Source organism: Haliotis rufescens, unplaced genomic scaffold (genome assembly GCF_023055435.1).
Source record: "Haliotis rufescens isolate VD_foot unplaced genomic scaffold, xgHalRufe1.0.p SCAF_5, whole genome shotgun sequence".
Classification (NCBI taxonomy): domain Eukaryota; kingdom Metazoa; phylum Mollusca; class Gastropoda; order Lepetellida; family Haliotidae; genus Haliotis; species Haliotis rufescens.
The window spans coordinates 43956395-43980911 of NW_025964223.1; the positions used below are offsets into that span (position 1 = coordinate 43956395).

Genomic DNA, 24517 nt, shown 5'->3' on the forward strand with positions numbered 1-24517 from the left:
TGACACAAACTCACCTATAGCTGATCTTTTTAAATGATGAAAACGGTAAGGATGGTCAACAGATGAGTGAGTGAGTGAGTGAGTGAGTGAGTGTGTTGGGTTTAACGCCGCTTTTAACAGTATTCCAGTTATCTCACGCCGTGTCAACTTAATGTGTCAGGAAAGCTCGAAGTGATGCAGGTCTCAGACGTTTACCACTTCGGTGAAATCCACGAGGACGGTTGTGGTGCGGAAAGGTAGAAACATAATCTAGGCGAACCGGGATTCGAACCCACAATCATAGGTTTCTGGTGTGCCCAAGAGCCGCAACTCTGCACAGGGAATCGGGGCGCCTTAGACGAATGGGCCATCCGTACCCCTTAAGATGAGGATTAGGAAGTAGTGGAAACGGTGTACAGAGTACTGAGTAAGCATAAGACAAACAAATCTGTGCTGTTTCACATGAAGGATTGTTGGTGTTTTGAGGTATGTTCGTGTACCTATTTCTGTGCAGCAACAAAAAGCGAGTTATTTCGATTACATATTCTTTGACTAGATATCTAGATTCGTTTACTAAGCATTATGAAATCGACAATTCTTGAAATAGAGAGGTCCGATATAGAACATATCCCTTCATGCATGCCAATATACATATACACTCTTCTTCGTTAATCTGGACCCGACTGGTACGGAAATCCAACCCTCTAAAACATTATACTGTAGTCAATATTACATAACCCTGAAAATGTCTACCCGGGCGTTATATTAGGAAAGGTACAGTCGGGAATAACAAGACTTTGCTGAAAATGTTTCTTGGATATCAGATTATACACAAAAGCGAGATTGGTGGCCATACAAAGACCAATAGCATTTGTTACAAAGCCACTGGGGCATAACTCAAAGGCTGCTATCGAGGATACCACAGCCATCAACTTCCTGGTTGGATACGAATGTCACCAGACGTATTTCACTACAGAGAAGTACATCTAAAATTAGATTATCATGGACGTCTTGTTGACTCTCGTTGTCCTCACACTGCCGTCAGTAACCTCAGGTAAGAATTCAGCCATGTACTAGCAATTATGTTTAACTTATACACTATGTAATAGGCGCTCAGTTAACATTGCGCTTCACGTGTCAGGTATTTGGTTTTGTACGTATGCCACCCATACATTATTAGGTCATCTACCTATGTGAAATCTATCTATAAACACGTGAGTAGATGTCCGAGTTGCCCATAAAGACCCAGGATAGTTTTCACGTTTTTATTTGTTGAACGAGTTCATTGCAGTACATATGCTAAGTATTCTATAAAATTTGAGACTCTTTCGTGTTGTTTGGCCAGAGAACATACACAGCAAAAAAAATGCAGTTTCCGGTATCCGGATACCTGCCGGATACCACCGGACACTTACCCAAAACGCGTCCGGGTATCCGGTGGCAGATACCTTGCCGGATACCAGATCCGTGGTATCCGGCATGGACACCTCACCTGAAAGTATGCCACCTGGAATCCGGGTATCCGGCACCGGATACCTCACCGGATACCTCAATCTGGGTGTCCAAGGATCCGCACCGGATACCAAGAATCCGGCACCGGATACCTCATTCTGAGTTTCCAAAAACATGTCACAATTTGGGGGTGCATTTTGTTCAATTAAGTGTGAAACACCTAAATATATATTGGAAACTAACCATGAAAATTGAACATTGCTGAAGGTATCCGGCAGGTATCCGGCAGGTATCCGGATGCAATTTTTCGAGATGTCTTATTTCTGGTAAATAATGTTAGCCTGGGCATATCAGATAGCTGTAGTAATATTCTGTGTCATTTTAGTTGTAAATATCCCCTTAAAGTTGAGATCTATGGGCATGTACTTTTGGAGAAGACAATTTTTTTCAATTTCATCTATAATTCTTTTTAGATGTTAAGCTGTTTAATGAACAAACATCAGTTCTAATACATGTATGATGATATCCTTAAATTTCATGTTCAGACTTCCAGATTATTCTGAGTGAAAGTATAAACTCTTCGACTGTGTGCTCACTTGGGCCTTTGGTCCTAGTGAGATGATAATATGAATATTTGTAAAGGTACAAATACTTGTTATGAGCATACCAGCTTCATTTAAGTTTGAAACACAATATGCCTCACTCTGAGGGTGACATGTACCAGATTTCATCACATTGCAGAGAGCTGTTCCTCAGTTACTGTGAACTTTTTTACTGAAAGACATTGAAAGCTAAATTGACCTTCAATATCAGTTGCGACTATTTCAAAAACAATTGTAAAGTGCTTCATTCAGTGTAATATTGACAAACATATGACAATGATATACAACTATGTGTATAAGAGTTATTTAGACTTCTGCGGGAAAAGGCACATTAGAGAACAAGAGTCATCAGAAAGATGACATATCCCCCCGGCAGCTGTCTGTAAAGTAACCACTAGTGCATTTCTGTATGTAATGAGTCAACAGTTGAATGTTCTTTAAGAAGCATACATTGTTTACCCACAAAAGATCCACCATGGTCACATCCATATGAATGCCAAGTTTCAATCAAATACATTGAATGGTTTTCTAATTCTGCCCCAGAAATGAACCTCATCCCCAATTGAGTCTATGTCCAACTTGATTCCATTAAAAAAAAATAAAAAATAAAAATTAGAAAAATCCCAAAATTTGAAAGGCACCACTTCAGTATGTGCATGATAGCTTTGCCAAGTTTCGATCAAATACACTGAATGGTTTTCGAATTCTGCCCCGGAAACGAACCCCATCCCCAATTGAGTCTATGTCCAACTTCATTCCATAAAAAAATTAAAAAATAAAAATTAGAAAAATCCCAAAATATCAAAAGGCACCACTTCAGTATGTGCCTGATAAGAGTTGCCAAGTTTCGATCAAATACACTGAATGGTTTGGGAATCCTGCCCCGGAAAAGGAAATGATTACGGACGGACAGACGGACAGACAGGCTGATCACTATATCCCCCGTATTATATGCCGGGGGATAAAAAGTAAGTGTATGACCTTTTGCCAACTTCTATCCCTGCCCTAAGGAAGAGTTTGGCCATTAACAATTTTTTTGTCTGGCTGTGACATTGACCTTTGACATAGCAGATCAATGTGTTATTCCAAAGATGTCCAAGCAATGCATGGTTTTATACGATAACTGTGGCTATCAAACTGAGGCAAAATATTGGAAAATCCCCATTTACACAGCTGGCTAAAGAAACAAACAACAAACAAATTATCAATTTCTTTTATTTATATGCATATATCACACATTGAACAGTGTTCATATAATGGTTCCTGATGCAGTATGCACTTTCCTCCTATTCTTCAATACTCATAACAGAGCGGGATAACTGTTCGCTTGAAAGCATCAGCAGACCATGCTCACCAGTTCAGAGTTACTTGCCCTCAAACATCCTTTTCCTTCTATATTGCCATGGAAAAACAGGAACCAGGATGAGGGGAGGCCAGATGGGCTCTATCCCTGTTGCATTGTGTTAGTAGAATTGTGAACATTCTATTTGGTGTTTGGGTCCACATTTATAGACAAGTAGTCGCAAACATCATTCCTTTCAAGTGATTACCACATGGCCAAAGACAATAATTTCTTCAACGTCCTTGAAGGATCCCACTCCGACTTGGCATTGGTTGGTCTTCTCACATTTGCCTGACCACCCTTTGTGAGTGTGTCCCAGTGTCAATTGGCATATAACTTCTCGGTAGGCTCCCATTGAAATAACAGGACTCTCCTCATCGCTGTGGTGCCAATCACTTCGGATATCTGGAAGGGTCCTTCCAGACTGTCAACCTGTCATCCGGGTATCTCAAGCTGGACTTCAGTTTCTGCAAAATTATGTATAAAGATTGTAGCAAAAGAAAAGAATTGTTGCAACATGTACTTACAGATAAAAGGCAGCAAATTCACTTAATTTATCATCTTTGAGTTTTGTTATATACCAAACATTTGAGATATATATTGTTCCATGCTGATGAGTTGAAACAATCATTAACTGACATCTCTTAAAAATGTTCCTAGCAACCTATGCTTGCCATACAAGCCAAAGTAATAGATGAGGTAGCAAGTGGGCTCATTGAAAGCTCGTAATCGTACCCAATAACATGGGATGTTGTCCATAACAGTCATCATCGGTGCGTCTGGATCGAGCTCATAACATTAATCTCTGGTTTGTCTAGTTGAGATTTGATTAATTTATAATCCTTGTCATTTAGCCTTGCTGGATGTGGTGTTAAATGAGTGAATTGGGTTTAACGCCTCTTTGAACAGTATTCCAGTTATATCACGGCATGTAAGCTTGATGTGGGAAGAAAGCCCGAAGTGATGCAGGTCTTACATGTTTACCACTTTGATGAAACCCACAAGCAAGTGTATGATGCTACCCTTGATTCAAACCCACGACCATCGGTTTCTGTCAAGCCCAAGAGATGCAACTATGCACAGCAAGTTGTAGTGCCTTTGATAATTAGGCCATCCATGCCAACAGGTGATAAAGAACAAGCAAACTGAAGAAATATTTGCAGAATAGCTACATGAACATGATGAACCAAACAGAATAATTTCAAATATTTACCACTCACTGCTACTCTTCTCTTGTTCCTCATTGCTTCCCTTTTTCCATTGATGCTGTGCAGATGACTGACTCATTCATTCATCCAGACATTCTGCAAACATAAGTAGCATTCACATTAGAGAAATGTCCAAACTGTACATGCTGTACATTGAATTCAATTGAAAAGGCCCCAGTTGAGTTTCCAACTTAGAACTGTCCTTATTAAAATATTTCATCCCAAACATTCAGAGATAAAACATAACCCCATATTTAACAACTGTCAAACAATTATTTGACAACAAAGCCAGGGTCATTCAACATACACTTTACATAAGGAATCACTTGTTGCAAAAAAGATCCTCGCCAAGGTCAGAGTCATTCCATGAAATATTGAATGATTAAGTTATGAAGCTTATACAAAACAAGGACATAACAGTGTAATTATAACAATATCCTAAGCGTAAAAAAAATAAAGTCTTTGGTGGCCATTATTGTAAATTATAATCTGTATTGGCATCCCACGAAAGTTAAGAGTTAATAATCGTTCCTAGATCTTGGTACTTTTCTTCATTATCTATAAAAAAGCTGATCTAATTTGGATCATCTTGTTTTGACCACAAATCCATTACGCCTCTTATGCTAACAAACAGTTGACCATAATACTAAAAAAAGGACCCTTGGCGTTTACGGTAAAGTATGTAGAGCAGGAAAATATCTACATCAATCCGTTCCATAAGATCTCTGCACAGAAATCATAAGGCCTCGAAGCCCTGCTACGTACCTGGCAATGCCAATCGCCTTTCCAAATACTGTTGACTTCCGCGTTGTGGATGGCTGAGAGGAACTTCGGCCGGCATTTCCGTGGTGGAGGTGAATGAGAACAATGTATCGATACACGAGGTAAGCTTATCGTAATCAAGAATCACAGTGTATATCGATACACGAGGTTTGTTTACATCCATGTTCTAAAATGGCGCCCTGGACCGTAGGGGAATATGGGTAAAATGGCTTGTTCCGGGTTAACACTAAGCTGGGCCCCGTCTCTAATATCACATTATTGTTTGGCGCAAGTTGACGACGCGCATAGGGAGCCGGGAACCAGGTTAACACGACATAAGCTGGTTCCCGGCTCTCTATGCGCGTCGTCAACTTGCGCCAAGTTATATTAGAGACGAAGCCCAGCTTATACACTGAACACGATCGGTCATTTCGTCAAAACTGGCCAAATATTGAGATTGCAGCTGAGGTCATGCTGGCAGCTGAAGTGACACATTAAGGTAAGGAATATGTGAATATTACAATGATCACGTATTAAAGTAATTTACCACATGTAAGCCTGTCACATGTGACACATTAACTTTTATAGCCAACATGTAAGTAAATGTATAATTAAATTTTTATATGACAAGTAGCCTGTCTATCATATGTTAGTATTTGCTTATGTATATAATGTAGAAATATGTTTACTTTAACTGGATAATTTGTATGCTAATGTGACTCACTGTCTTATTTCATATACTCCCTGTACTCTGTGAGAATGATTAATAGCCTCAACATATTTTTCCAGATGTGAAGAATCAAGAACAGCTTTAATAACAGGGAAGTTTTGCATCAGAGATCATCGTGAAGTGGAAGAAAAGACATTTTAAGGGTATGAACATTTTCACTTGAACTAGTTGAACAATAACTATGATGACAACTTTATCATGGGGGAATTTTTGGTGGTGGGGTAGCCTAGCGGTTGAAGCGTTCACTCTTCGTGCTGAAGACCCAGGTTTGATTCCTGCCACATAGCTGCGATATTGCTGAGTGTGGCGTTAAACATCAAACAAAGCTAACAGCCGCATACTTACTCACGTGGGGATTCCAGGTTGAAGTTAGTCCCCATCAACATGATCAACCTATGCTAGTTGTGAGAGATAACTTAATGGATCGGGTGATCAGGCTCCCTGACTTGGTTGATCCATGTCATTGTATCCCAATTGTGTGGATCGATGCTCATGATGTCAATCACTGGATAGACTGGTCCAGACTTGATTATTTACAGACCGCCGTCATATTGCTGGAATATGGCTGAGTGCAGAGTTAAACAACAAACACCAACATGATTCTACAACCTGCTCTTGTGGATACCATTTTGAAGATCCTACACATAACTTCTTTTTGGGTCTTAACTATTGCAATATGTTCTACTACATGTGTTTTAAACATATATTTTTTTTATAGTGAACTGGATTTGCAAACAAGCCGATGGCTTATCTAAATGATGCTGAAATACAAAATAAGTATTAATAAAATACTAATTCTATACTATTGCAAACTATCAGTTGAGCAATAATGTAATCATCTGATTATAAGTAGATAATGAAGGAGAAGTCCATATTGATTAAATCTACCAGATTCTGAGATAAATGCACGTATTGATTGATTTATTTCAATGTTTTCCTGTACATAATTTTCAACAATTCCATATAAAGCTTTCTTATATCATATCCATGCTGTATAATAATACCTATTATTTCTAATAATAGCATAATTTGGACACACAAATAAGTAATGAATGGTATTTTTATAACAGGTCCCGCACATGCGGGATAGGTCATTTGACATGAATCAGTTTTATGTGAATTTAAATCACTACAAGCTGATCTGAGTCATGAAAGGATATGCCTTCGATTCTGTGAAAATGGAAATGCTAAAACATCTCCCAATATTAACCATGCTATTACAGAATCTGTTCACTTGTTTTTGTATGTAAAATATTTTTGAACGATTACATCCATCTAATGATTGTTTGTATGTGTGATATGCCAGTAGAGGTATATGTGTACAAGCATGTGCATACACATGAAAAAAAAATGTTTGTTTGGCTAGGTACCAGTATATGAATAGGTTGTTTAGTGCGACTTGTATATTAGCATCATCATAGTTTCAACAGACAGTTTATGTATATCAAATGTTAAATGTCTTTGTAGGGAGAATTGCATATCAAAACTGTCATTATTTTATTACTTATGAGTAGAACTTTTTAAGTATCTGGTATGATACATTTCCTTGGTCCACAGACACATGTACCAGTAAACTGACATGATAAGTAGCATAACAGTCAGTGTGGTTGGAAACTAATTAAGCCGTCACTACTCAATTAAGTAATTAACAGACAATTGCAAGTGATAATACCCACCTGACACTAATTGCCCTGTTAATCCCTAATCCACCATGAGTTGACATTGAGCTCATCTTGCTAATGAGCTGTTGTGAGCGTAACGAGATGATAAACATCAAAGGTGGGGCAGGCTTTGATCAAGTGTTCTGTAGAAGAGATTATGCCACTTGTTTAATGTTTATTTAGGATTAGCTACATCCCTTGATGCGACCAAGACCATACTTGAGGTTATCAGACAGTTTGTCTGGATACAGCCTGATGTCTCAACTGTACTTATTGGATTCTGCCTTGTAGCAAACTATGTGTGTGACAAGGACTTTGACCACTCTGTGCAGATGCAAAACAATGCATAATGAACTTGGGGTATGATTCAATTATGTCACACAAGTCAAAGATAGGTTCCACTGTATTTAGAAACAGACGATAGATGCAATACTGTGTAACTTTATAACAATCAAATGATTTACAATTACCCTTGAAAAGTTCCAAAACCAAATAGAACTACTTAAATTATGATTACACTTGACCAATATATTTGGCAGTTTTTGCCGTTATTGTTAATCTGAATTAAAGATAGGATAAATGATAAAAATATGATAATGCATATCACACACAAGTGTCTATTATACGCAAATAAATAAGTCTTGTATACATTGATTAATTGGAAAGGGTCCTAATTGGGATTGTTCACTAGCCAATATATTAGCAAATATTCCCATGGGCGCTTATTAGAGCGAGGCGCTTATTACGTCAAATACTTAAGTTCTGTTTTTATGTATAAGAACCTATTTTATGCAATTTGCATTGCCTTGTTTACCTTTCCTTATGTTTTGATGTAATGCAAACATTTGAGAAAAATTCAGGTGAGCCTGCCTTATGGCACTACAGGAATTGTTTTCAGAAGATCAATTACAATTTTGTATTTTCTGTACAATTTACTGTTTGCTATGGCTTTTTTACATTGGTTAACATGGTTTGGTTAACAGTTGCTTGATAAATTGTCATTACCTTACTCATTGAGAAAACAAATTTTTACCCTTTGTCAATATATGTGTGTTTCTTATATTTTTAATAACAAGCTTTTAAAGATGTTATAAATTGTTTCAGGTACCTGGATTTCACAATGACACCAGATCAGACAAGTCATACAAAGGACTCTCCGGATGATGAATAATCCTCCCCAGAACAACTAACAGGTTCACCTCAGAAAGTGATGATTCTGAATGAATAATGCCACATCAGTGTGATTCTGTAGGTTGTTTTATTACGACATTAATCAAGTCTAAAGGAATCAATACCACAGCAGTGAGACTGTTTATGTGGTGTACACTGACGCTGACTATACAAATCTGAATGACTTTTGTGGTTTACTGCACAAACATAATTGACTTTAGATATTCTTCTACCTTGAAATTCTTCTGAGATTTGACTAATTTGTTTATTTAGAAAATGGCATTGAAGCATCTGTTTCTGTTTTTGAATGTTCTTGCAAACACCTCTGGTTACTGAACCAATGAAATGTCATAAAATCAATAAATATGATTTTTTATCATAACAATTTTTTTGTTTTGCTTCTTTAAAGAAATATGATATTGATCATTCATAACATAGGTGCTAACATATATCAAATATACTAATGCCCTGAATGTTTTCCTACAATTAATACAGCTCACTGAACGAAGTTTTTAGTTCCATGTCAGTAGAAAAGTTACATTGATATTTTTATGTACCAGTACTTTATTAGGTGTTTTCTGTGGATGCCATTAGTCTTATGCACCCATTTGGGTTAATGATATTCTGTTTCGAACTTCAATGAAACTCGTCTGTCAAGATGTAACAAGTATTGATACAGTTCCAAAATAAACTTTTAATCTCTCCAGGAACAAAGGCCCAAGTGAGCACATAGCCAATGACTTTCATTTTTTTGTCAGAGTGAGTATGGTGTTATGCCACTTTATGAGCAAAATTCCAACAATATCATGATGGGTGACACCAAGCAATGTACCGATGTGGTGAATCGAATGCTTCAACCACTAGGCTAAAACAAACTGGGAATATGAAGATGATATGTAAGGATACCATCATACCAGGACTGAATGCTTTTCATTTAATACGCTGAACATCTAAATTGAAATATATATGAACTTGAAAAATGTTTTCACCAAAAGTACATGCCCATAGATCTCAACTTCAAGGGGATATTTACAACTAAAATAGCACAGAATATTACTACAGCTATCTGCTATGCCCAGGCTAACATTATTTACTAGGAGAAAGACATCTCGAAAAATTGCATCCGGATACCTGCCGGATACCTGCCGGATACCTTCAGCAATGTTCAATTTTCATGGTTAGTTTCCAATATATTTTTAGGTGTTTCACACTTAATTGAACAAAATGCACCCCCCAAATTGTGACATGTTTTTGGAAACTCAGAATGGGGTATCCGGTGCCGGATCCCTGGACACCCAGATTGAGGTATCCGGTGAGGTATCCGGTGCCGGATACCCGGATTCCAGGTGACATACTTTCCGGTGAGGTGTCCATGCCGGATACCACAGATCTGGTATCCGGCAAGGTATCTGCCACCGGATACCCGGACGCGTTTTGGGTAAGTGTCCGGTGGTATCCGGATACCGGAAACTGCATTTTTTTTGCTGTGATAATAATATCTACAATAAACATGAAGTTTAATTACGATTCGATTGATCACTCAGCCGCCGAGACCAAAATAGTCATATTAATAGGCTTATAGTATTTATGTTGGGCATATTTCCACACCACTCGGGGCCATGCTCAAAGCGCTATTATTACCACGGTCACTGGTTCAATGTGCACTCAAGAATCATTCCCAGCTCCCTAGGGAGTATACAACCCAAGATGCCTGCTAGGGGGTTTACAACCACATGTTCATCTCATCCTTCCGGGTACCCATTCACTGCTGGGTGAGAAGAGGCACATTGCGAACAAAGTCACTTGCCCAAGGAGACGCCACAGTTGTTACATGTGTTTCAGGCTGTGGCAGAACGGAAGTCCTAGAAACTGTGAGGAGCAAGGACTCTTCCCTACCGACGCTGATAGCGTATATCTTTCCGATACCTTTTGCGATCGTATCCTTATCAATAGTATGTATACCACCCGACGATGTGTCATAGACTAAATGAGTAATATGTAAAATTGTATACTTTCACATATTTGACTTAATTCATCCCCGTCCTGATTTCTACGTCCCATTTCCCAGACGTCCAAATTTGGAAGTTGTAACACATGCCAGTGTTACTTCCTGTACCCCAGCGCGAAACGAGTGTGTTTCAATAGATGCGCTATTTTTTTATTATCGTCCCTGTTAGGTGATTTAAATATGGTGGTAAAATGCATTGTGGAAGCGAACATTCTGGGTATTCTTACATACAAAATACAGTCGACTGTGTCATAGGGAGTCACTCATGACTTCTACTATAACCAAAGAGAATGTGTTTGCTGAGATATTGCTCATACGACATTAATTGTACCTCACTCACTTGGAACACAGAAGTATCATTATAATAATCTCCTTAAAATCAAATCTTTTACTCCGATACCTCTTTCCATGATGATCTGAGTTAAGAGGTCGAGTCAGGTGATCAGCCAATCAGCGTCGAGGCTTTTATACTTTCTCACGTGTGAGCGAAGCATTCAGACAAGCATATCTGAATTCTGTAACTCGAAAAGGAACATAATCGAGGAGATCCGATAGCTAAAAAGCCGCGTTAACATATAGTTGTGGATTTTTTAAATCATTATACCGCCATGGCATCTACACCAAAAAAGGTGCATTATTCGAGGGTCATTTTGTTTTCTGTGGTGGATTTCTTTAAAATTTGCTGAGATCGAAATTTCCGAATCTTGGGGATAGAAAAATAACCAATATATGTAAGAGAAAGCTGACATCTGACTAGGCCTCGCATCCTTCACTTTGATGGGGCGGTCACAGCTCGCTCAGTGTTCTGATTTAAGTGAGATTGATATATAATACATAAAGAAACCCAGTAGGTAACATCTCTGTTTGAAGTATGTAGATCAATTTGAAACAAACAACGAAAGTAATAGAAAACTGTTTAGTGTCTCACATCAAATCATTCAAGACAGTGTTCATCTTCGACCAATTGAATTGTCTTATGTTATAAACATGATATTTTAAATCTGAAGTAAAGTATGAACATTATGTTGTTACGGAAGCATATAAAGAGGCATGTGACATTTATTCCAAAAATGCATTTCGGGATTTCTTCTAATATGTTTTTTATGTACCGCTAAATGTACCTGTCGGGTGTCACCTTAAGAACATACAAGTTTATTTATTGTCAAGGTGTACAAAGGCATGGACTAGCTCCAAAGTCATATTATGTGTGTCTACAACATAGATTAATGCAGGGTCAGGGTTGGACGACTATTTACATCAAATATAACTATGATATGTCCCCTTGAAGTTTCGGGTCTTCTATTTCTTTTGTCTCGCAGATCAGCCAGCCCTACACAAATCATACTGGATTTGTCTACAACATAGATCAACACTGGGGGAGGGATATGTTCATATAAACTGTCACAGACAAAACAGGTGGATTTGTTTCCTGCGGGCTGGACACAAAAGTGTGATACATACTATATGGCTGAGATATTGCCGACACCACATTAATTCTACCTCACTCACTTCGATAACATAATCTGTACTCCTACACGATTCCTCTCTCCGTTGAGATCTGAGGCAGGTGGTCGCGTCAGGTGAACTTTCTCATCAACCAATCAGCGGCGAGGCGTCCATATTCTCGGCACCAGTGACAAAAGCATCCAGACTAGCAAATTTGATTTCTGTAACTCGAAAACGAATATAACTGAGGAGTTCCGACTGCTAAAATGTATAACCGCACTATTGCTGTTGTGGATATGTTTAACATCCACCCGTTTCTGAGCGCCATGGCATCTATACCCAAAACAGGGCACTGTCGAGGGTATTGTTGTTGTCTATGGTGGTACAGAAACGAAGTGGAACAGAAATAAAGCAGATGCCTCTTACAAAACTTACACATGAACGTCTCACGCATCCTAATTGTGTTGATCGGTCGGTCAAAGTTCGCTCAGTTTTTACCAGATCATGGCGTTACCGTCTGCGGAGATGTATGGGCGTAATCTTGAGTGAGACTGGTATATACAAAGAAACCCAGTTGTTAAAAACATAACTGTACCACTACGGACTGATCTTTATCATACATCAAATCATTTATGACACTGTTTATTGTCTTTCACCAACTGAATTGTCTTATCATATAAACATGATATTTAGAATCTGACGAAAAGTATTAACATGATGCGGTTTCGGTATGGATATCTGCGTATGTGTACATGATGTTACTGTATTTCTGTGTTACTGTAGGGTGTGACCGTTAAAACATAATTTCTATTTACTGTCAAGGTCTACAGACCTGCTCTTTGGGAACAGAGATCAGCTCTAAACAAATCCTACTGGATGTGTCTACAACACAGATCAACACAGGGGGAGGGATGTGTTCCTGTAGACTGACTGTGTCACAGAAATCACAGCTGGAAGTGTTCCCGAATGACTTGACACAACAGTGTGATACATACATGACAATACAGAAGTGGAGGGCTAGTTCAGAGTGTACAAATGGTATTATTCAAACTATACTTGGACAGACTCGCACTATCAACACTGGTGAGGAGATATGGATACTGGTGGTGGCCACAAGACCTGGAGCCAGAGGATTGTCTGGACAGCTGCAGTTCAGGATTAAATCGTCATCAGGTTAGAAATATGAGGGCTCAAAAATGATCGAAGTTATGATATTGTTTTGACTTAAAATGTATTAATAACGTACATATTGATATAGATGTATATATTTCATTTAAAAAGAAACACTGGTAGACAATGCACAACAAATGGAGTTGTTCAAACTGTACCTGCACAGTCTCTCACCGTCAACACTGGTGAGTAGATATGGATACTGGTGGTGGCTACACCTGGATCCAGAGGATTGTCAGGACAGCCGCAGTTAAAACTTCAGAAGTGAACAAAAACCAAATGTATTATGTTAATGGTGTTCTCAATGAAACTTTAATTTTGCTTCCTTGAAATCCTAAAGAAATGTATTTTCTATAAATAGGAAGGACCCGTGTACTAGTATTCTGATTTCGCAAGATCCCGGAAATTATTTCATAATAATGATATTTATATTCTGAAGCATTCACATCACATCCTCAAGGGGAATCTCAAAAGAATTGAAGACAATAGTATTGATGCTTCGTTTTCATTTCAACAGTCCAGCTAAAGATAGAGTGTTTTGAGCCAAACACTAACAGTTCCACAACTACAACTCTTTCAACAGCCTCGGTATCAACATCTTCGTCGACATTTACTACAACCACTTCTCCAACCAAAGAGAGACTTATATCCACATCCCAGCCTACCACAGAGACACAACGTCCAACCACTATTACTCCTCAAGGACAAACGACATCTTTGTCTACTGGAGTAACTGCAGGGGCAGAGACTACTAAAGTTACTAAAACTCAGATCCCTAAGAAAATCTTTCCAGGTACAAATTTCTTAAAATGTTTTTGACCCATGTGGTTTGAAGCGTGATTGCTTCAAACCCTATCATGATTGACGGTATGTGGATAACACAGTTATTTCTATAGAATACACCGATTCTTTCCTACACCTGAAATTAACAAGAATATTTGTATTGCTCATACTCATATTACAGAATATGTGTCATAAGTCATACATGACACACTCATGCATGCCCTCATTATATGCCCTTATTTTCCTGCAATCGGTAGAGTGGTAATTCAGGAATAGTTTTATCAACTCAATAATAAAATATGTTCAACTACTGGTGAAAAGTGTTATTGAATGTTCCTTGAAACTTCATTGTATTAAGGGAATGTTTCCTTGATGTCTTAACAAGGAAATGACTCTACAATATTTCAGTTACACTGCAGTGTGTAATTATAATCCGAGAAGAAAACCCAAAGCGATGCTCGTGGTAGGTTACAGGTGTAATGTGAGGCACAGAAGCATCCACCAAGGGTCATAATCAAAACATATCTGTTCACATAACACTTCGGAGCAGTCCTTGGATCTTGGTAGTAACTAATATATGAGACAGTGTCCACATAGTAAGGTTATAATGTCTCTGATTGTTATAACTTTATGGGTTTTATCGCAGGTGGTATCTTTGCTGCTGGAGTTGCTACAGGTGCCGTGCTGGTCGTCATTGCTGGTGGGCTAAATGTCGCCATATCAAGGTACAGAAATTGAAACCAAATGACTCTAAATGTATGCTTTGTCAACACGAATGGTCAAGGCTCATCGGTATATGTAGACAAACATGGAGATTCTATGTAGCCGTTGATATTAGTGGACAATGTTGCTTTAATTAAACATGATTAATTATGGTTTGTTTTACAGAAGATGGTGGAGGTCCCGTCAAAAGAAGTCTGATGATATTCCAGTCTCTGAAGTCCACCCCACCTACTCAGGGCTCAAACCAAGAACACAGGAGCCGAGTAACACCTATGACATAATAGATCAAAACCCCTCAAAGGGCACAGCCAATCCATACATCAATGTGACATAGATGTACTGCAATTTGTTTTGCGTCTCGCTTAACGAGAGAAGGGTTAATCTTGTACCCCTGTTACCACAATTATTTTAACATTGATTGGATGCATCTAACATATTCAATCTCAGTGTATGTTGTGTGTATATGAACAACCGCGTACGTTCAAATCTGGAGCCTGTGTTTCACAATGTGTGGATATGGACATCCGTACATGTGCATGTAGATCCAAGGACTTTGTACCACATGCCAGGACTAATAAGGACATTACGTGCACTGCAAATCAAATAAATGCCTACGCCTGAAGCTGAAAGCCACGAGAGTTAACGCAGCGAGTGAGAGCTCTTGGTTTTACGCCAACTGTAGCAATATTCCAACAACATCTTGGCGGGCGACACCAAGGCTTCACACATTGTATCCATGTGGGAATCGAACATGGACCTTTGGCGTGACGACCGTATGCTTTAACCACTAGGCTATCCCATCGCCCCTAACACAGTGGATCCTGGTCATATGCACAGGAATAATTCATAATGTCATTAACGTTGTTCATGTGTCCACATACTTGTGAACGTCTGTGGATATTCGTTATCATTCTTGTGGAAGGGAAAACTAATGTCGTCATTGGCATGCAAAAGAAGTCCATCTTTTACTAATTTGATACTTGGCTAGCAGTTTTTCGTTCGTCCTGTTCAAACATAATGATTCATTGTCTTTTCTCACCATACAACATTGACCTTAGCGCCGTGTTGCTGCTTTGCATCGAGTATATAGACTGGCTATATAGGATGAGGCCATGCAGTATGATAATAAGGGTTAGTGTTAAAGAGCGATGTTTGTAGAGATGTTTCTGAGTAGAAAGGGAGATTCTGATCACTTGCACAGGAACAATTCATAATATTATTTCACGTTGTTCTGTGTCTTAATACTTGTCAACGTCCGTGGAAATAATGTCGTCATTGTCATACCGAACAAGTCAATCGTTTACTAATTTGATTATAGGCGAACAATTTTTCGTTCGTCTTGTTCAAACATTCAATCATTATGTCTTTTCTTACAACATGAGGCCATGCAGTGTGGTAATACCGGTTAGTGTTATAGAGTCATGTTTGTATATAGGCCTTCTGAGTAGAAAGAGAGGGACGGATGACCAAGTTGTCCACGACGGCGCAATGGTTTATCAGCCCACACTCGTTAGTTTCACCAAAGCTGTAACACTTGCATCACATTGGGCGTTTCTCTCATACAGTTCAAAGCAGAGTTAACCCTGCGATAACCCTATAACACTACTTTCTTATTTCATCAGGGTACAACACAACTTTATAACTACTAGTATAACATTGTTATAATCACAACATGAGTGTTTTATATAAGGGATCAACAACGTCCCAAAATGTGATTTAATACACACGAAGAGGAATATTTATCTTACGAAATACTGACGTACGGACGTTAACGTCTTGTTCTGTTTATACACATACGGCAACACAGCTATACAAGTAGTAACAATGACTCGTTTGACATCGTATCTATTATACACTTACTTCCTGCTGGTAGTAAACATAACAGCAAATTTCTGTACTTTGTATTCCCAAGGCTGTAACATGGGCGTATACTAGTATGTCACCACCGGCCGTGTCCTTGGAGTGCTTTTAACGATCTATAATAAACTCCTTGACTGACGCATGTTTATGGGAGACTAAACAAGAATAAACCTGGTGTAAATGGAGGTTTTATGTGATACTCGCTATGGAGATTAAGCGTGACATAAACTAACAGCTGGTCTGTTTAAGTGATGCAAACGGCAAGGAGGGCAACATATGAGGGTGAGGAAGTAGTGGAAACGGTGTACCGAGTACTGGGTAATTATAAAACAAACAAGTCTGTGCTGTTTCACATGAAGGATTGTTTGTGTTTTGAGGCATGTTCGTGTACCTATTTCTGTGCAACAATAAAAAACGAGTTATTTCTAGTAGATATTCTTTGACTAAATATCTAGATGTGTTTACTATTCTTTGCGAAGGTGGAATTCAGAATGATTAAATTGACAATTCTTGAAATAGAGACAAGAATTTTGTTTTGTTTCTTCGTTAATCTGGACCCGGTTAGTCCGGAAATCCCTCTAAAACATTATACTGTAGTCAATATTACATAACCCTGAAAATGTCTATTCGGGCGATTGTTAGGAAAGGAACAGTTGGGAATAACAAGGTTTCACTGAAAATGTTTGTGGGATATCAGATTATACACAAAAGCGAGATTGGTTATCATACAAAGACCAATAGTATTTGTAACAAGGCCACTGGGACATAACTCAAAGGTTGCTATCCAGGATCCCACAACCATCAACTTCCTGGTTGGATACGAATGTCACCAGACGTATTTCACTACAGAGAAGATCATCTAAAATTTGATCATCATGGACGTCTTGTTGACTCTCGTTGTCCTCACACTGCCGTCAGTAACCTCAGGTAAGAATTCAGCCATATACTAGCAATTATGTTTAACTTATACACTATGTAATAGGCGCTCAGTTAACATTGCGCTTCACGTGTCAGGTATTGGTTTTGTACGTATGCCACCCATACATTATTAGGTCATCTACCTATGTGAAATCTATCTATAAACACGTGAGTAGATGTCCGAGTTGCCCATAAAGACCCAGGATAGTCTTCACGTTTTTATTTGTTGAACGAGTTCATTGCAGTACATATGCTGAGTATTCTATCAAATTTGATACTCTTTCGTGTTGTTGGTCAGAGAACATAATAAGATCTCAAATATACATGAAGTTAAATTACGATTCGATTGATCATCCAGCCGCCGAGACCAAAATAGTCATAATAATAGGCTATTTATATTGCGCATATTTCCACACCACTGCTCAAAGCGCTATTATTACCCCGGTCACTGGACCAATTTGCACTCCAGAAAATCCCAGGTCCCTGGGGGGTATACAACCCAAGATGCCTGCTAGAAGGTTAACAACCACATGTTCATCCCATCCTTTCGGGTACCCATTCACTGCTGGATGAAAAGAGGCACATTTCGAACAAAGTCACTTGCCCAAGGAGACGCCACATGTGTTACATGTGCTTCAGGCTGTGGCAGTAGAAAGGTCCTAGAAACTGTCAGGAGCCAAGCTGCCGAAACGCGGTCACCCATTCAAGGAAGCTCCGCGACCGACGCTGATAGGGTATCTCTTTCCAATACCTTTTGCGATCGCATCCTTATCAATAGTATGTATACCACCCGACGATGTTTCATGGACGAAATGAGTAATATGTAAAATTGTATACTTGCACATATATGATGAGTTCATTTGACGTAACTCCGATCCACCCCGTCCTGTTTTCTACGTCCCATTTCCCAGACGTCCAAATGTGGAAGTTGTAACACCATAGTGTACTTATAAGACAAGCCATTGTCGCTTCCTTTTCCCCAGCGCGAAACGAGTGTGTTTTAACAGCTGCGCTAATTTTTAATTATTATCCCTGTTAGGTGATTTAAATCTGGTGGTAAAATGTTTGCATTGTGTAAGCGAACATTCTGGGAAATAAAGACGATCTGTGATTGTTACCGATTCTAGAATTCTTACATAAAAACACAGTCGACTTTGTCGTAGGGAGTCACTCATCACTTCTACTATAACCAAGTTTGCTGAGATATTGCTCATACGACATTAATTGTACCTCATTCACTTAGAGCACAGAAGTATCATCAAAATAATAATCTCCTTAAAATCAAATCTTTTACTCCGATACCTCTCTCGTGATGATCTGAGACAGGAGGTCGAGTCAGATGATCAGCCAATCAGCGTCGAGGCTTTTACACTTTCGGCACGTGTGAGCGAAGCATTCAGGCAAGCATATCTGATTTCTGTAACTCGAAAAGGAACAAAATCGAGGAGATCCGATTGCAAAAAAGAGTAAAGCCGCGCCAATACATAGTTGTGGATACTTTAAACATTATGCCGCCATGGCATGATAGAAAAATAACGCATGTATGTAAGAGAAAGCTGACATCTGGCTTGCCCTCGCATCCTTCATTTTTTTTTCGCGGTCACAGCTCGCTCAGGGTTCACCTGACGCCACCTTCTGTTGTGTATCGGAGTGGAAGATCTGATTTGAGTGAGATTGATATACATAAAGAAACTCAGTAGGTACAATCACTGTTTAATGTCTTTCAATCAATTTGAAACAAACAACGAAAGTAATAGAAAACTATAACACTGCAGAATGTTTAGTGTCTCACATGAAATCATTCACGACAATGTTTATAATTATCTTCCACCAATTGAAGTGTCTTATGTTATAAACATGATATTTAGAATCTGAAGTAAAGTATGAACATTATGTTGTTATGGAAGCATATGAAGAGGCATGTCACGTTTTTTCCTAAAATGCATTTCGGGATTTCTTCTAATATGTTTTTTATGTACCGCTAAATGTACCTGTCGGGTGTCACCTTAAGAACATACAAGTTTATTTATTGTCAAGGTGTACAAAGGCATGGACTAGCTCCAAAGTCATATTATGTGTGTCTACAACATAGATTAATGCAGGGTCAGGGTTGGACGACTATTTACATCAAATATAACTATGATGATACTATATGTCCCCTTGAAATTTCGGGTCTTTTATTTCTTTTGTCTCGCAGATCTTCACACCTAGCTGTTCCTAAGGGACACCGACCAGCCCTACACAAATCACACTGGATTTGTCTACATCATAGATCAACACTGGGGGAGGGATATGTTCATATAAACTGTCACAGACAAAACAGGTGGATTTGTTCCCTGCGGGCTGGACACAAAAGTGTGATATATACTATATGGCTGAGACATTGCCGACACCACATTAATTCTACCTCACTCACTTCCATCACAGAAATAACATAATCTTTACTCCTACACGATTCCTCTCTGCGTGGAGATCTGAGGCAGGGGGTCGCGTCAGATGAACTTTCTAATCAACCAATCAAAGTCGAGCCTTCCATTTTCTCGGCACCAGTGACAAAAGCATTCAGACAAGCTATTTTACTTTCTGTAACTCGAAAATGAATATAACTGAGGAGTTCCGACTGCAAAAATGTAAAACCGAATTATTGCTGTTGTGGATGTGTTGAACATCCACCCGTTTCTAAACGTCATGGCATCTATACACAAAACGGGGCACTGTCGAGGGTAACTGTGTTGTCTATGGTTGTACAGAAACGAAGTGGAACAGAAATAAAGCAGATAACCTCCTACAAAACTTACATATGAACGTCTCACGCATCCTAACTGTGTTGATTGGTCGGTCAAAGCTCGTTCAGCTTTTACCTGAGGTTTCCGTCTGTGGAGCTGTATGGGAGTAAACTTGAGTGAGACTGATATATACAAAGAAACCCAGTAGTTAAATACACAACTGTACCACTATCGACTGATCTTTGTCATAGATCAAATCATTTATGACACTGTTTATTGTCTTCCGACAACTGAAATGTCTTATGATATAAACATGATATTATTTAGAATCTAAAGAAGAGTATCAACATAATGTGTTTTGTCGATATGGATATTGGCGTATGTGTACATGATGTACTGTTTTGCCGTGTAACTGTAAGGTGTGATCGTTATAACATCATTTGTATTTACTGTCAAGGTCTACAGACCTGCTCTTCTGGGACAGAGACAAGCTCTAACCAAGTCCTACTGGATCTGTCTACAACACAGATCAACAGAGGGGGAGGGATGTGTTCCTGTAGACTGACCGTGTCACAGACAGCACAGGTGGATGTGTTCTCTGATAGCTGGACACAACAGTGTGATACATACATGACCATAGAGAAGTGGAGGACTAGTTCACAGTGTACAAATGGTATTGTTCAAAGTATAACTGGACTGATTCACACTGTCAACACCGGTGAGGAGATATGGATACTGGTGGTGGCTACGCCTGGAGCCAGAGGACTGTCTGGACAGCTGCAGTTCAAGCTTAAATCATCATCAGGTGAGAGATGTGAGGGGTCAAAAACAATCGAATCGAAAATATTGTTTTGCCATAAAACTGTATTAATTATATACATATTGATATAGATGTATGTATTCCATTTAAAAAATAAAAATTGTAGATAATATGATACAAATGGAGTTGTTCAAACTGTACCTGCGCAGTCTCACCCTGTCAACACTTGTGAGGAGATGTGGCTATTGGTGGTGGCTACACCTGGATCCACAGGATTGTCAGGACAGCCGCAGTTAAAACTTAAGGCAACTTCGGAAGTGAACAAAAACCTAATGTATTATGTTAATGGTGTTCGCAATAAAACTTTAATTTTGCTTCCTCAAAATCCTAAAAAAATGTAGTTTCTATAAATAGGAAGAACCCGTGTAATAGTATTCTGATTTCGCAAGATCCAGGAAATTATTTCTTTATAATGATATTTATATTCTACGGGGCATTCACATCACATCCTCAAGGGGAATCTCAAAACAATTGAAGACAATAGTATTGATGCTTCGTTTTCATTTCAGCAGGCCAGCTAAAGATAGAGTGTTTTGAGCCAAACAGTAACAGTTCCACAACTACAACTCTTTCAACAACCTCGGTTTCAACATCTTCGTCGACATTAACTACAACCACTTCTCCACAAACAACAGCAGTAACGACAACTACAGAGAGACTTATATCCACATCCCAGCCTACCACAGAGACACAACGTCCAACCTCCATTACTCTTCAAGGACAAACGACATATTTGTCTACTGGAGTAACTGCTGGGGCAGAGACTACTAAAGCTACTACAACTCAGATCCCCAAGAAAATCTTTCCAGGTACAAATTTCTTAAAATGTTTATTACTCATGTGGTTCAAAGCGTAGCAATGACACGCCATAATAATGATTTCGTGAGTCGTTTTCTATCAGACGATTTCTTCAAACTCCATTATGGTTGAAGGTATGTGGAAAACACAGTTATTTCTATAGAAGACACCGATTCTTTACTACACCTAAAATTAACATGTCAAGAAGATTTGAATTGCTCATACTCATTTCTCAAAATATGTGTCATAAGTCATGCATGACACACTCATGGATATAGTGCCCTCATTATATGCCCTTACTTTCCTGCAATCGTTAGAGAGTTAATTCAGGAATAGTTTTATCAACTCAATAATAAAATATGTTCAACTACTCGTGAAAAGTATTATTGAATGTTCCTTGAAACTTCATTGTATTAAGGGAAAGTTTCCTTGATGTCTAAACCAGGAAATGACTCTACAATATTTCAGTTACACTGCAGTGTGTAATTATAATCCGAGAGGTAAACCCAAAGTGATGCTCGTGGTAGGTTACAGGTGTAATGTGAGGCACAGAAGCATCCACCAAGGGTCATAATCAAAACATATCTGTACACATAACACTTCGGAGCAGTCCTTGGATCTTGGTAGTAACTAATATATGAGACAGATCCATCCCGTGTGTCCACATAGTAAGGTGTTATAACGTCTGTGATTGTGACAACATTATGGGTTTTATTGCAGGTGGTATCTTTGCTGCTGGAGTTGCTACAGGTGCCGTGCTAGTCGTCATTGCTGGTGGACTATACGTCGCCATATCAAGGTACAGACATTGAAGCCAAATGACTCTATAAATGTATGCTTTGTCAACACAAATGGTCAAGGCTGATCGGTACATGTAGACACACACGGAGATGTAACCGTTATTAGAAGTGGATAATGTTGCTTTAATTAAACATGATTAATTATGGTTTGTTTTACAGAAGATGGTGGAGATCCCGCCAAAAGAAGTCTGATGATATTCCAGTCTCTGAAGTCCACCCCACCTACTCAGGGCTCAAACCCAGAACACAGGAGCCGAGTAACACCTATGACATAATAGATCCAAACCCCTCAAAGGGCACAGCCAATCCATACATCAATGTGCCATAGATATACTGCAATTTGTTTTTAGTCTTGTTTCACGAGAGAAGGGTTAATGTTTTACCCCTCGTTGTACCCCTCGTTACCACAATTATTTTAACATTGATTGGATGCACCTAACATATTCAGTCTCACTGTATGTTGTGTGTATATGAACAAACGCGTGCGTTCTAATCTGGAGAATGTGTTTCACAACGTGTGGATATGGACTTCCGTACATGTGCATGTAGATCCAAGGACTCTGTACCACACGCCAGGACAAATAAGGACATTACGTGCACTGCAAATCAAATACATGCCTACGCCTGAAGTTGAAAGCCAAGAGAGTTAACGCAGCGAGTGAGAGTTCTGGGTTTTACGCCAACTGTAGCAATATTCCAGCAACATCTTGGCGGGCGACACCAAGGCCTCACACATTGTATCCATGTAGGAATCGAACATGGAGCTTTGGCGTGACGACCGTATGCTTTAACCACTAGGCTATCCCATCGCCCCTAACACAGTGGATCCTGATCACATGCACAGGAATAATTCATAATATCATTACACGTTGTTCATGTGTCTTCATTCTTGTCACCGTCCGTGGATATCCGTTACCATTCTTGTGGAAGGGAGAACTAATGTCGTCATTGTAATACCGAACAAGTCAATCGTTTACTAATTTGATTATAGGCGAACAGTTTTTCGTTCGTCTGTTTCAAACATTCAATGTCTTCTCTCACCACACAACATTGACCTTAGCGCCGTGATGCTGCTTTGCATCAAGTATATAGACTGTCTATATAGGATGAGGCCATGCAGTGTGTTAATATCGGTTAGTGTTAAAGAGCGATGTTTGTATATAGGCCTTCTGAGTAGAAAGGGAGGGAGGGATGACCAAGTTGTCCACGACGGCGCAATGGTTTGTCAGCCCACACTCGTTAGTTTCACCAAAGCTGTAACTCTTACATCACATTGGGCGTTTCTCTCATACAGTTCAAAGCAGACTTAACCCCGCGATAACCCTATAACACTACTTTCCTATTTCAAAAGGGTACAACACTACTTTATAACTGTTACATTGATATAATCACAACATGATTGTTTTATATAAGGGATTATAGCTGAAATGGATAGAATTATCATTAAACCGTCCGCATGTTATCAGAAATGAGCGGGCCACTATAACTTGTTAATTGCTTGTCATAATGCTTGACGACGGGCCATTATCACGCAGGTTGTTAGGTGACGTCATAGGGTA

The 24517-nt window shown here is 39.0% G+C and overlaps 2 protein-coding genes across 2 annotated transcripts; both read left to right on the top strand.

The window, feature by feature from the left end:
* Positions 1-774: 774 nt before the first annotated feature.
* LOC124140012 (cell wall protein DAN4-like) lies at positions 775-17416 on the top strand. The gene is made up of 5 exons (XM_048384089.1): positions 775-1033; positions 13183-13533; positions 14048-14323; positions 14960-15038; positions 15202-17416. Exons 1-5 carry the CDS (start codon positions 982-984, stop codon positions 15368-15370), a joined length of 927 nt encoding a protein of 308 aa, XP_048240046.1. The 5' UTR covers positions 775-981; the 3' UTR covers positions 15371-17416.
* Positions 17417-17748: 332 nt separating this feature from the next.
* On the top strand, positions 17749-24448 carry LOC124140014 (cell wall integrity and stress response component 2-like). Its single transcript, XM_046507346.2, has 5 exons — positions 17749-17823; positions 20998-21345; positions 21870-22169; positions 22879-22957; positions 23118-24448. The coding sequence occupies exons 1-5, from the start codon at positions 17772-17774 to the stop codon at positions 23284-23286; spliced, it is 948 nt and encodes a 315-aa protein (XP_046363302.2). The 5' UTR covers positions 17749-17771; the 3' UTR covers positions 23287-24448.
* The last annotated feature ends 69 nt before the right edge of the window (positions 24449-24517 follow it).